General features: G+C 37.6%; 1 protein-coding gene across 1 annotated transcript; it reads right to left on the bottom strand.

The window, feature by feature from the left end:
• Nucleotides 1-199: 199 nt before the first annotated feature.
• Nucleotides 200-13643, bottom strand: LOC146470838 (tyrosine kinase receptor Cad96Ca-like). Its single transcript, XM_085121566.1, has 14 exons — nucleotides 13222-13643; nucleotides 10328-10669; nucleotides 9186-9341; nucleotides 8788-8806; nucleotides 8204-8246; nucleotides 7840-8098; nucleotides 7250-7360; nucleotides 6225-6415; nucleotides 5601-5723; nucleotides 4879-4949; nucleotides 4366-4406; nucleotides 3105-3201; nucleotides 2523-2622; nucleotides 200-1735 (listed from the first exon to the last, which is right to left on the bottom strand). Exons 1-14 carry the CDS (start codon nucleotides 13313-13315, stop codon nucleotides 1670-1672), a joined length of 1713 nt encoding a protein of 570 aa, XP_084977692.1. The 5' UTR covers nucleotides 13316-13643; the 3' UTR covers nucleotides 200-1669.
• Between the last annotated feature and the right edge of the window lie 1465 nt (nucleotides 13644-15108).

Genomic DNA, 15108 nt, shown 5'->3' with positions numbered 1-15108 from the left:
TAATATATCATGTAAAAAAAAATACCAGTACATGGGCTGCTTGTCGTTGTGCAAATGCAAATTTAAGTTAAATTTAAAATATTAAGGTGTCATAAGATCACGTTAAATTTAGACTTAAAGTGTAGAAATAGTCTTGGTTGACACTCTTCGAGTGAAGCCCTTCATTACTGGTAAAGATATCTGAAGAAGGAACAATTGCCCTGGATGTTCTCGGTAATGTAATTTTCAATCACTTGCTAAGACATATTTAGCTGACGAACGACAGGCGTTTTTGTACGATATTTTTTTTATTTCCGGAAGGAAGTTCGTTTTAAGAGATCATTACCTACACAAATTTTAATGGTTTGTCCCAAGTGTTATATAGTTCCTGAAATTATACAGAATGCTTATGCATTTCATGGGAGGAAAACTTTTAAATCTACATTCCACATCCCAAAGAAACTTCTTTTTTCCAACTCTGAACATCTGTGTTTATTACGGTCTTTTTATCCTCTAAAAAAGCTACCTGGAATTGTTAATTAACAAGTGTAATAACGTTACCGATTGCCTAGTCAAATTTTATCTGAGTGGATTTATATATCATTTCTCGCTGTCGTTCCTAATATCAATACAAATTCAAAAATTTTACCGACCAAGTCAATTTATTTTAACCTTTGTGCAGGCTGTTTTTTCCCATCTTTATAATTCGGGTATCGTTTGTAAAACAAACACTTTGTTCAACCTTGTTTACTGTAATCAAGAGCTCCTTTATACCTTAGGACAACAAAATGGAAAGTTCACGTAAGATCGATTCCCCTTTCATTTGGTGAGGAAGATTACTAGGACTTTCCAACCAAACATTTGCTTCATACAATGTTGGATGCGCGGCTAAATTTATGTCACTTAACATCACTCTAACATTCATCCAACAAAAAAGTTAATCAAACATCTTCTAACATGGGGTGGTATACGCTCCGACTCTGTTGAACCAGCAAATGTTCTTCAAGAATGTTAGAACGTTTAGCGGCGACTAAACAGAGCACCTGCGCGTTTTTCTTTTAATTCAACATTTCTACAGTTAGGGGTCATACCCATAAGTGCAACATATCCAAAACTTCTCCGAATATAAAAAGTCAGTGAAAACTGTTAGGAAAACAAGAGCTTAAATTCCATCCCTTTTCAGGCTAAAGGAGAAGGGGGACAAAAAGAGCCTTGTAAGGAGTGCGTAATTGAAAATTTGTGACCTCGGCCAAATCAATGAACTAATCACCAAAATTCGTCGGCTTTTCTTGGATGTCTCCAAAAGTATCTGATAAAGGTTTTGTTATTGTTTTCGTTTACAGAATGGCCATCATGTTTTGATAGGCACGGTTACCTGAAAGTCGATCTTGGTTGATTTAGCTATTTGTTTGTTTATTTGTTATTTTTATCTCTGGCAATGGCAAACAATTCTTTATCAAAAATTAATCAAGCCACCCTGACGTCATCAAAATCTCGAAATCCAAATTGGCGGATGTGGGGCACTTATGAGGTCATGTTATATCATACTCCGTTAAACATCAAAAATATCACCTAGCGTTTCATTTTCAAGTATCCATTTCCAAGTATCCATTGCCTAAAGCCTAAATCATTTAAACAATGGTATTGGCATTTGAGATGTGTAATTGAAAATGCCTATGTAGTCTGGATACTAAGCATCCATGTCATCGATATTCTGGTAAAGCTTGGTGTCATAGTCTTTAAGGTTGACGTAGATCTGTAACAAAAAATAAAAGTACAAAGAGTATCAAGGCAGTCCTATCACAGGTAGCTATCGTGGGGCTATCAATCTTTAAAATCGAGTCGGTTTTTGACAAAGGAGGAAACAAGAGAAATCCAAATATAAACACTTTGAACAAGACGAGAAACGATGATATTCAAGACACAAACGGTACCGTGTGCAATAACGAGCATAATGAGAGAAATGTGATGGTATATTTCCAGCCTGGTGAATGAATGAGAATGATGATTATTCAAGAAAGTGACGCAGGCATACTCGGAAAAAAAAGAAATCCGAGTGCTCCTATCAGGAGCGAACCTAAGACCTTCCGATTACTAGTTCACCAGGCTGGAAATATACCATCACATTTCTCTCATATACCACACGTTCGACATTCAAATTCTAGCAGTATGCAGGATGTTTGTCCCATGAACCTAGTTTAATGGCCTTAGCTCCCACGAGTCTCCTGTAGCTCAGTGGTAGAGCATCCGAACTAGTAATCGGAAGGTCTTAGGTTCGACTCCTGATAGGAGCACTCGGATTTCTTTTTTTCCGAGTATGCCTGCGTCACTTTCTTGAATAATCGTCATTCTCAACGAGCATAATGTTTAAATGTCTTTGAAGAAAAAAACTGCACCTTACAGTATCCAACCAGTGCACTGAAATTCAGAACTTCGACTTTCGTCGACAACTCGCACTTTTCGAATGTCCTGTGCAAATTGAACACGCACTTAATAAAATGAAGTTGGTGTGAGAAACAGAAATGTTACGCTGGAGTTGTTACCTTTTCCTCTTCACCCATTTCCTTCATCATTTTGCGCAGCTTTGTAAATGAAGGTCGCATTTCATGTTTTTCATTCCAACAGGCCTTCATGACGTCGTACCTGAACGAAATGAAACGAAATGTTACTTACATGACGAAAATCTGTATTTAAACCAAAACTCTTCATCGTTTTCCCTGACCCGCTCTCGCCATTTTTCTAAACTATCTACCAATGTTCTCCATGATATACCAAACACAGTTCCTTTGTAGTTTTGGTTCTGCCTGAGCACATTTTGAAAAAGATGTATTACGCGATGTCCTTATAATTCGTTTTGCCTTATTATGGCATATTTTCCTGTTCACTGACTGATATAATAACAAATGGTTGTCTTCAAAGAGATTTACATACAAAATCGCCACCATTCAATACAAACAAAACTTTAAATTCAGAAACGAAGATAGGATCGCTACCGTTTGATTTTATCTATCGGCATTTTAATCACATTAGACAACTTCAAACTTAAGCCTGGGCTAATTAAAAATGTAAATTACCTCCTTACCCAGTCAATTTCAAGACAAATATTTAGTAGCGATTGTACTTACAATTTTTTATCCAAATGAGATGGCTTGGGCATTCTGTAACCCTCTTGAAGTAACGAAGGAATAGCCTTGCTGTCTACCTTCGGATATGGGGCACCGCCTACAATGTCAAAAACAATTGTGCCAGGTTTTAGACATTCTTTCAACAAAAACACACAACTTTCCGTTCTCAACCTCATTGATAATTTATGAAGAGAAAACAAAGTAAACCAATACCGTATTCAAGACATTTGGAAATGTGATATTAATTATCATTAAATTTGGTGAACATTTGCTTTGAGTTTCTCCAAGATTGGGAAGCTATATAAAAACTCTCCAAAGAGTGTTTCATTCGATTTCTAAACACCTCAAAGTGGGTTAAAAAAAAACTCGGTAGCGCCTCGTTTATTCAACCTACTTCTCGGTGTTTGGAAATTGGATGAAGCACTCTTCCTCTTGTTTTATATGTTACCTCCTCAATTAGTGAGCCTACAATCAGTAGGAGGCAGCAAACGGTTCTTGCGTGACCAGCATGACAGCCAAATATACACGATTCACGATCGTAACTTGCCTACCTCTCCCTACTTTCATGTAGTATGAAATGGTCTGAGGACGATAGTTACAGTGAAAAATCGTCAAAAATGCATTGGTAATTAGAGTCTCTCACACAACGATATTTTACCGCTCTCTTACCTCAGCCGTCACCCTGTGCACGTTCATATTAATTAAGCAAAACCGTCACTTTGTTAGACATGGAAATTATGTAAGGGTGGCATCGAAATGTGTTCTATTTTCGTTGATTTTTCATCTTAATTCTTCACAATAAAAACCGATATCACACACTTAGTTTTCCACGAAGTTTTATCGTACTTAAAATCTGCTGAAGCTGAACGATAATTATTATCCTCTGAAAACTCGTCAAATAAACTAGTATCATTTGAAAGGACATTTGTAGACAAACGAAATTTGCAGCGCTTATATATCACCAAACTCAAGAGGACAATGGTTTAAAGATCTTGTCAAAATACTCTTCAATCTTCCATCCAGATTAAATAAAATGGTGTTCCGCAAGGATGAATTTCGTATATAAAAAAAATTCGGAAAACCACAAGAGACACAACAACTGTACAACACTTTCCTCGGTGTGTACTAAGTGAAGGTTGACATTTGGACTCCTCATTTAACAAAATCTTGAATCCGCCCTGAACTCATTCTCACATGAGGTGTCGTGGGCCCACAATAACCACAACGTTGAAGTGGTATACATTGTCAATATTCGACTCACCTATGGTGAAGATTTCGTACATCACGATTCCATAACTCCATCTAACAAGGAAAGATTGCATGAGTAAACATTCAGCATATGGATGAATAATTTGACATTCAAGAACTGTTCACAGAAAAAAAAAAATTCATGTCTTGCATTGCACGTGGCATGCCACGGCATCACCTTACGAAAACTCCATTCCATATTCTTTCTTTAACTTTGACCCCTTTCACGGGGATGCACCTTTTAAAATTTTACGTTTTCATTGTCCACATTGATGCGCTTTCAAGCTGTTGCATTTGAACTGATTCCGCTATCGAAACTATTTGCAAACATTTGCGTTTTCGAAATGTATTCTCGTGGACAGGACAGGAAACCGGAGCTAAAAGTCGAGAAACGTTTGCGGTTTCAAACAAAGTTGCATTCATGTGGACAGGACAAGAAATATGGACATGCTGTTATAGTTACAAATGTTTGAAACGTTGGCCTAGCTATATACGTATTGAGGACCAATTTTTTCATGTTACTTACACGTCACTCATTGTTGTGCATATCCCATCCAACAAAGACTCGTAGGCTGTCCATTTTACGGGGAGGCGACCCTACAAAGTATAAGAAACGCAGCTAAGGATATAGGTTTTTATCCCATTCCATAGAGATTACAGCCAATCATAAAGCTGGAAACATATGCAACGGGTAGTATTCCAAGAAAAAATCACGGCGTTCCTCGCGGCCTAGTAATACATTTAATGAGCAGTACCTATTTATATCCTTTAATTTTTTTATCACAATTATGTACTTTCAAGAAACGTTGCCAATCTGTTGAATATTTTTTCCATTTTTCATTTAAGCATTTAAGAATGACGTTTTGTGTTAATTCATTGAGTGGCATGGGATAAATTAGTTATGCAATTGTTTTCTCGTGGTATAACGTGAACATCCCACTCGTGGCTTGATACTACATAAAAGGGAAGAATATCGCAATCTCAAACCCATCTCCGCCTTCGTTTTGCTTTACTTCGCTCTGTCAATAAGCGGTAAAACTCGCGCCACTTTCTCAACCATTAAGAAGCACAACTAAAATCAATCCTTAGCTGATCGAACGCATTATCCCTCACTTGTCGCTGGCTACATTATTTGCGTTGAAATCTGATTGGCTCTGTGCGCTGTTTATTGTGATTAACCATAGTAATTTCTCTGGTTTTGGTTACATTACACTCGATAAAAAAAACCGTTCTTTATAAACGTTTTACCGTTGCAGTTCGCCTGTAAAGGTCTTCTTTGTACACATCTCTTGCCAAACCAAAATCAGTGATCTTGCAGATTGCTCCATCTCCAACCAAAACATTCCGTGCCGCAAGGTCTCGATGGACAATCTGCAAGAATATTATCGCCTTCAAGTTAACTCTACCACGATCAATCACAGACCTGTTTAAAAAGCGTTACAAGATTTAAAAGAACACTACCTAAAACATGAATGAAGAATTTGGGGTTGATGACCTATTCTAACACTTTTAGGGTCAGTTATTAAAAGACAGTTTAGACGGTGTTTAACAAAACCACTTCTAAGCCATTTTCAATTTTGCCAACAGTCATGTCTAAACATTGTCTTGCTGCTGGAAGTAACAAGAAAGCTTGCATCCTGGACTAGAAAACCGTTTATCTACTTAAAATAAACCACTTATAAACAGATTTGGAGGCCCACTGATTGTCTTAAGCCGCGGCCTAAGTTAACCTCTGTTTAAATAACTGTATAGTCCTTAAAGTTTTAAAGTACTTGCTTCCCGTAAATTTCCTAAATCCTGGTAACTGAGTCATTTCCAACTTAATCATCGCTACGTTGAACGTGTGAGAAAATTACTCCATGTATGACTTACCTTTTTCGAAGACAGAAACTCCATTCCGTTGGCAATGTCCCATGAGAAGCCGAAGAGCTGTTTAGAGCTGAGAGAGCTTTGAGGTTTGATTTCCGGGTCATTATAATAGGTGTCTTGGAGGCCACGGCTCTTCCTCAGGAATCCCAGGAGATCTCCATACGGGATATACTCCGTGATTCCCATAACAGGATCTAGTAAAGAACGTCATCAAGTCGCAATGAGGTTCGGGAATCGGAAGTGAGCATGTACATAAATATATAGCAAGAAACGACTCACGGATAATGTAATTTTCAGTGGATGAAAGAAATGAAACATTTCATGACTGAAAGTTCCTTAAGGTCATTATAGCTTCAGTACCCACTAAAGAGTCTCTAAAGTTATGCTCGCTTGGACCAGACTTCCTTTATGACTGCCACAAGTAATGGTAGCATCATTGCCTTTTACTCACTTATTGCTATTATTGCTGACTACTACTACTACTACTACTACTACTACTACTACTACTACTACTACTACTACTACTACTACTACTACTACTACTACTACTACTACTACTACTACTACTACTACTGCTACTGCTACTGCTACTGCTACTGCTACTGCTACTGCTACTGCTACTCCTACTACTACTACTACTGCTACTACTACTACTACTACTACTGCTGCTGCCGTTGCCACTACTGCTACTGCATGTGCTATTATTACTGCTACTACTCCTAATACTAAACTAATGTTGCTGTTACTACTACTACTACTACTACTACTACTACTACTACTACTACTACTACTACTACTACTACTACTACTACTACTACTACTACTACTACTACTACTACTACTACTACTACTACTACTACTACTACTACTACTACTACTACTTCATCTACTACTAATGCTACTATTACTACTACCACAAATCCCACTAGGTTCCCTGAAGATGAACTCGTTAGACTAGTCCTTCCCATATGAGACTCTTCACCACCGCACTGTGAGGCCGATCCATCTGAATCGAACAACTTTCGTACCTGTCTTGGTTACACATCCCAGCAACTGAATCACATTTGGATGTGGATCAAGTTTTTTCATGGTATTTAGTTCAGCCAGAAGGTCCTGTCGATTTTCATCAGTGGCATTCTCTGGAATGAAACAAATTTTGTGAGTATGGTTACATTGTAATATCGACGTTTCAAATCCCCATTGGTATCGGCATATACCTGTTGCCAAATAAGCTTTGTTTTAGGCCACTGACAAAATGTGGCAGTACAGCATACATTCCTACAGATTAATAACAGCCAGCCAGCTAAACATATTAGCATTATGCCATATAAGCACTTTCCGATGAATCGTGGCAAAGCGATCAAGACTAAACGTTTACCAAGTGTCACAAACTATTATATATTCCAATACTATATGAAATGTTAAATATTATATAAATATTTTAAAGACGCACCTCTTGTGAATCGTACTTGTCACGGTTAGAGTCGATTTAGAAGGATAAAACTTCTTACATGGTAATTTTGCAGGAGTTTAATTGAATTTCAAAGTGGAAAATTCTTGTGCTTGTCAAGAAATCGTATCTACCAGCAAAGGCTTCCCAATTCATACATCAACGTACCTCGAAGCATTTTGATGGCGACTAGACGACTCTCTTTGCTATTATCAAGCCCCGTCACCATGCCCTTGGCAACCTGACCAAATGCGCCTTTGCCAATCACCTTCACGAAAACGAGATTCTCCCTGGGGACTTCCCAGTCCTTCTCGTCTGGATTTGGGAGTAGAGGGGGAATAACACAATAGTCTTGACGCGCTGAATCAAATGCTTCATCTTGCCTTCCGTCCAATTCAGTATCTGTGTAGCTTGGAGGTAACTGGTTCTGTTTTATAAAAGAGGTAACCTTCATTTGCTTTAGTGACAAGTGCGTATTCTGCAAAAATAATTCTTCACTTCAAATATATTTTGTGGTTGTTTCTACACTTACCATTTCAACATGTACTGCTTCGGGACCAAAGGCTTGGGAGTTTCTGTATAAAAAGAGAAGCATTTTCGAGGCGTTAAGCAGAGGACCAAAAAAGCACGGGTATTGGTGTACCTAGGAAGAGTAAAAAAATTCTTTTCTTTTTTTTTTTTTTTTTTTATTTATTTAATTTTTACGAGCACCAAACCGTGAAAAGAACCAAAAAATGGTAAATGGATACTTCTACAATCTAAAGGACCAGCAAATTGCAGGTATCTCTGTACGTCTACAGCCAGAATTGTTTAAGTATTCTATTTTATTAAACTTGTTTGCACATATCCAAATAACCTCGCATTTGTCCTACAAGCAGTAGGATAATTGTAATTTGTAAGCAAGTTATATATGTATGCATGAAAATAACGAACGAACGAATAAATGAAGGAAGGAAGGAAGGAAGGAAGGAAGGAAGGAAGGAAGGAAGGAAGGAAGGAATAAAGGAACATTTTCCGTGGCTCTTTTGATAAACTTCTGCTGCAGATTGATTTCCATCATTTGTTCTTAGCTGTAAAAGAAGCTTGCGACGATAATTATTTAGAACTTATAATTACCTTTTATCAATGACAACAGCTGCGGAGAAAAAGACAAACCATGTTATTGAAGCTGTGACAGTCCATGTTTTCTGAAAACTAATTGGGTCATTGGATAATGTAATGCCGACGTTTTGATTGGCTTAGTGGGCATACAACAAAGGCAAGCGAAACAACGAAAGGGAGGGCGGCAATACGAGGGTTGGCAGTTGGGTTATCCTATTTTCTGTAAAATAAGAGCTTGGCCAGTCAAAATCTCACACGCTTCTAGAAACCTCTGTTTCACAGAGGAACATGAATATTTCCATTCTCAAAGGAAAGGGGTGGACGGACCGCAATCAACTTTGACTTCTCACCTGTGATTAACACAAGTAGACTAAATTAAATTAACTTTGCAAGTTTCCGTTACACCAACTAACCTCTTTTGGTCCGGGTCAAAAAGAAATAAACGATCACAAGGGCGATCAGGATGAAAATCACAGCAGCTAAAGCCAGATAAATTGGGTGAATGTTTGAATTCTCAGTTTCATCACGTGACCCTCCCGCTGTAGAGCCTTCTGTTGAAGTCGGTGCTTCTAAAACAAACAACAATAAGAAATGTTTTAGCCAGCAACTCCCGGTTAAGAAAATCCAAGGAAACGGTTTAATTAAATGGATTATAAAAAACAATTCCTAAAACGTGCCCTAATGTTGGATCCAGGGCCGAAACTTGTTATTTGTACAACGAAATAAGAGAAAAAATTTAAACTCCATCTAACTGGGAAGGTTTTCCTGTGCATGGCATCAGTTGCATTTGTTTCTTTTCTCTTAGTCTTTAATACGCTCGTTAAGATATTGTGGACGGCCAGCTTGAAGTGATAACTAAGGATGAGCTTTTTAAAAACAAATCTATCACATTGCCAGAGGTCATCTTCCTAAAGAGAAGTGTCTCTGCTTATGGCATACATGAAAATGATCTCCGGCCGAGCTTTGTTACTTTGAATATACCATATGGCTTAAATCTTAACTGCTACCTAATGAAATTATGGGATTTCTTTTAACCTTAATTGTCAACCATCAACGGAGAGTATTGCTTATGCAAACAGTAACCGCCAAACAATCAATTCTCCCCAGCAGGTCAAACGTTTACAATAATTGATTGATTGATTGATTGATTGATTGATTGATTGATTGATTGATTGATTGATTGATTGATTGATTGATTGATTGATTGATTGATTGATTGGTTGATTGATTGGCTGGCTGACAGACGGCTGACTTACTGACTGACTGGTCAATCAATTGATCGAATCGAATCGCCAATTACATGCCTTGAACTGACACCTTCTTTTTTTATTTTGATGCTGCCATAAATGTACAATCTTAACCAGCCGTAACATTCTGCAAACATTCTGCAGTAATATCTATTCAACTTCAATCTCTTCCTCAATATAACAATCTTGTTCATTTCCAACATTCAAACCTACATCGTAGCTCCACAACAGCTGCATCTGTAAAAACGAAAACAACACGAACCTGACCATCATTACATGAAGATTTTGTAAGCTATAAAAATGCTTACCGGACACAATTAACCTTGTAGAGTTGATAATCGGTGACGGCTCTCCCACAAACGTCAATTGGCACCCATATCGTCCACTGTCACTCGCTGTCACGTCAATCAATGTCAAAGAGGCTCGCCCTTGGATGAAAGCACGATCTCTGTAACTGGACAAATACTGCACATCATTGCTTCCATGTTTCTGGGCTATGATTGTCTTTATACTGTTTCCTTCATCCAGAATTCCCCAGAGGGCCGAGATGAGTGGCTTGCTGCCTGTGTAGTCCCAGAGAAGAGTAACATTGGTGCCACTCTGAGCTTGGAGAGGATCAACAGGAGTGAACACAAAAAACACTTGTGCATCTGGAAAGCGTAAAAAATTACAAAACACTTTATTTAAGTCTTTACGTTTTGAGCATACAGCACTAATTGGGGACACTCTCCAGATTGAATTGCAGTTTGGAAATGTTGGTTTTTGAGATGAGGGGGAAACTGGGGTACCCGAACAAAAATCTCAAAGACGAGAGAACGAGAGAAAGCCAGGTCACGTTGTTGGGGGGTGAGTGGTATTAACACTGCGCCATCTCTGCTCCCCCAAGAAGAATCTTTAGTAAGAAAATTGAATCCTGCACCATTCTTTGCTGGGACAACCAGCTAAACGTTCCGGAATGCTAGTCGGTCATCAAATCCTTGACACTATTAAACCACTGAACGAAAAAGACTAATGTGGAGAGGTTGGCCAGTATGCTATTAGCGTACAGTATTGCTGTTTTGCACTGTTGAAATAGCGAAGTTGACAGAAAATTTAGGCGCAATTACCAGACTAACTGTTAGCGAAAACAAGCCTGATGTGTGTTACTTGGTATCAGTCCTCGTTGCTTGGTTATGATGATAATAAATTATGCTTTAATCAAAATCTACCAAAACATTAATAACAGCAATAATCGGTATGTTAGGGCTACATGAAGTAGTTCTTAGGGAAACCAAGCTCATTGCCGGATAAGCTGCGTATGTAGTTTTAGTTCAGCAGCTCGTTTATCCTCTACTTCATCAAATAAGGGGGCGCAACCAAAACCCACAGAGACGGAAATCTAGAAGAACAACTTTTGCTTGCTTGAATGTTTGAGATTATTTAGTTTTACTATTTATTCATTGCTTAAATTAATAATTCCCTTTGGCTCTGTGGCTGTTCGCCAAGCCAGTGGCACGCCTCCGTGGTCAAAGGTTACCAGATTGAAATTCATTGTATTGATTCCGTCAGTTTCACAAACGCTCTTGTAATAGTTACATCGTTTTGAACTAATCGTTTTTCTCCCCTGTTTAAAGATATTATCAGGGACGGTGGCAGAGAGGTTTATTTCTCTTTTACGCTAAATGTTCTTTTCTTTAGTTTCTTAGAAGTAAAAACATACATAGCTTTGGCGGGATGCGGGATGAGGCATAAAATCGAGACGGGATGGGTCAATAAACTTTTACCCTGGCCAAACTTGTCTATCTTTTGATGTGTTGATGGCGGGGGAATTATTTTAAGATGACAAATGGCTAGGGTAAGATAAACGAAAATTTCAGTCGTTATGAAAACACTGCCAAGATCAGTTGTTAAAATTAGGTCTAAGAAAATGAAATCATTTGTAATATAGTTTAATATAAGCACAAAAGAAATTAAAATTTTGTGTAACTAATTAGCACCTTCGAGTTACTTACTACACGAGATACGATTGTTTTTATACTGATAAAAAACATGTGGGGTTAAGTTAAAGCCCGAGTTTTTCAGTTTTAATTGACTAAGGATAGTTCTTTCCCTGAAAAAGGCCAAAGAATAATATACTTTTATGTGTATAATTAACAGAGTAATTCTGCAATATTTATGTCACTTTTAAAAAAAATCAAGATATTGCGCGAGATTGTTCATTATCAGTTAGAATTAGAAATCAATGGCGATGGAGCCAATCATTTTAGCGCAATTTTCAATAGACCAAGATGAATATCTAGTAATGAATAACATGATTCTATTTATGTTTAATTTTTGTTGATTTATGTTTCCTGTCGAAAGAAAAGCTTCGATTTACGACTTTAACCTTTCGACCACCAAGAGGGCAAATGTCGACGTTGAAAATACATCCTAAAAGAAATCATTGAAAACAAACGTCCTGAAAGACCTGCTTAATGGGTTTTAATATTAGAATAGATTTGATCCATGAACTAAAGAGCGTTCGAGTCAGTACTATAAGCAACATGACTGTAATAGAAAATAATCTTCGACATTATATTACATGCACGTGATTAAATATTATACATGTACAAATACAGCAAGATCTCGAGGTTTTAATATATGCTAGGCATTTTATTATTAATTTGGTTGATGAGTTAATACATACAAAAACATTGTACAAGGCTTCGGAGAAAAACATGCCATAAACATGTGCAGTAGAGTTCAGTGTTCCTCTGTAAAAAAAATCGTTTTTGAAAACTGAATACTCGTCAAGTGTGTGATCAAGTTGCTATCAAAAACAACGAACATTGAAAGCGAAATAACTTATTTCATGCCTCACTTCACTGATCGCTATATTGAACAAGGTCATTAGCAATTCAAAATCTCCTTTCAGTACGTTGAGCTCCTAACTTCATAAACATTTACAGAACCAAGTGAGCGGATTCGACGAGGTTAAAAGCAGAATTGTACTTTACTGTACTCAAAAGTCATGCCGCGCTGATACGGAAATCCTTCCTTGTATTTTAATTGCATGTCAGGGGAAATTGATCGCAAACCTTTGCTTAGCTAAATGTCAATGCTCTTATGGAGGAACCTAGAACATTCCAACTGTAGAACAAGGAAATTTCACAAGCTATGAGGTTATCTCTAAGCTACTTTTGCAGAACATTTCATGGTTAAACCTTTAAATAATGACGCTTACCTGAGAAGCTAATAAGATACGCATTAAAAACCAACAGCGCGCTAAACAACTCCATTAGCTGAATTCGAGTAGGATCCAAGACAACTTTGACCATTCAATCGAGCAGCATCATTGCCTAGTCATTTCCATGTCTGTAGTCAGCTCAGTCGCTGTACGCTGAACTCGCAAATCCGGTATAAGCCAAGTTTTTTTGTGACCTCAGCGAGGCTTTCCAGGCTATGTTTTGACGGCTTTACCAGAGGACACGTTGACAAGAAGCTTTCATCGCCGTGACTAAACCACCACCAAGATTTGGGTTTCGGGTATGTGACGTAAACTGTTCTTAAAATTTCTCGTCACGGGTCGTCGAAATCTGTCCATAGTCATAAACAAAATTTACATGGCCAATGACTTGCAGGTATAATTGACGTCAAAGAAATTCTTCGAACCTAAGAAGCTAAAAAGCTACGGGCTTTATGCTTTATGGTTCCATAAAATAATCTCCCATACATTATAACCAACATCGGATGGCTTCTTTTATATCGGACTAGATTTTTGACATTCGTTGCTTTAATGAGCTTTTTAAGTACACTCGGCTCGTCGTCTTTTTTTCACTTCCAGAGCAAATAACCAAGTAATGCAAAGTCATCTCCAGTAGTGCTTATCCTATGTACCTCAAGTCTCACGTAATTTATAGACTAACTTAATTTGCCCAACTTATATTGCTGCAAATCCACGTGGCACCGATCATAAGCAGGCCACTTTAAGTTTCAATACCAGATTACACCAGGGCAGAATGTGTACCAGTCATATATTCGCTTTACGTATAAATTATCTTTTCTGTTGCATTCTTTACTTGAAAATGGTGCCAGGATGACACCGAAACGTCGTTCCGTTTTTTCGCTCATTTTTATGGTTAATTGTATTTCTAAATTTAATCTTATTATAAGAAAAGTAACGTGCCAAATCCAGGTCAGTTTGAAATCGGCAAATCCTGGGTACAATTTTTTTAAAATTATTTTACGACTAATTAACGGTTAACATTTTTCAATTTTTACGCCTAACGAGTACATTTCTGGCCGCCGTTTTACTCGGCTAACGGCTAAAGGGGAAGAATCATGCAAATTTGCTGTCATTTTAAAACCCTAAAATGTTTGACTGTCAGCAGAAACAACGCAGTAATTGTCAAGTTTGGGTAATCAGATATTTACTAATAAACAAATTTACTAATACTTTTTTTGAACACATTATGCAAGTTGTACCAAAATAAATCAGTATGACTAAGCATATACTAGTCCGGAAGCCAGGACCGGAAAATTGAGGTTTCGCACAACCCACGAGTAAGTAAAAGTTGAATAGCGGGTTTAGATAGAGGAAGACTCCCTGATTCACGCTAGCTAGTTCGTAAAGTCGAATTGTGGTATAGGTTTTGAGTTAGGAGGATGTTTTGTAGGTCAATCCATGGTTTAACGTGAAATTAAGGCTGGCATTAATAACAGCGTTTCTATGGCGTTTTTAACACATATTGTGGTACAAACTAATAATGTGACCTCAGTTCCTTAACAAGAAGTTTGTTTAGTTACTTGAGACGTGACGTCATATCACGGGTTAAGCCACGTGATTCTGAATTTGCCAGAAAGTTGCTTGAAATGTATTGATTACTACGGTTTCCTTTCCTTTTCTCTATCACCTCAAGGGAAGAACAATCATTCTTTGATTAGTCAAGGTTAATTTTATTCATCTTCTACTTTCGAAATCACAATTCCTTCCTTAAGAGAAAGTTTAAAACGTTTTTAATGGGTTTATCTCCCAGCTTTAAAACGAGGCTGGATAGTGGCTTAACAATTTTTGGCTTTTGTTGCACTGCCAAGCAAATATCTACAAGCGTGAAACTGTGTAAAAAATCGT

Source organism: Pavona decussata, unplaced genomic scaffold (genome assembly GCF_977016875.1).
Source record: "Pavona decussata unplaced genomic scaffold, jaPavDecu1.1 SCAFFOLD_110, whole genome shotgun sequence".
Taxonomy (NCBI): domain Eukaryota; kingdom Metazoa; phylum Cnidaria; class Anthozoa; order Scleractinia; family Agariciidae; genus Pavona; species Pavona decussata.
Note: the sequence above shows the minus strand (reverse complement) of the source record. Positions and strands in the feature narration are given on the sequence as shown.

Excerpts from the sequence above, each read along its gene's own strand:
- LOC146470838 (XM_085121566.1), bottom strand. The coding sequence starts at position 13,315 with ATGGTCAAAGTTGTCTTGGATCCTACTCGAATTCAGCTAATGGAGTTG. Across the intron at positions 4,950-5,600 it reads TTTACAGGCGAACTGCAACG|GGTCGCCTCCCCGTAAAATG; the intron begins GTAAAACGTTTA and ends TATACTTTGTAG. Across the intron at positions 1,736-2,522 it reads AAATGGGTGAAGAGGAAAAG|ATCTACGTCAACCTTAAAGA; the intron begins GTAACAACTCCA and ends TTTTTGTTACAG.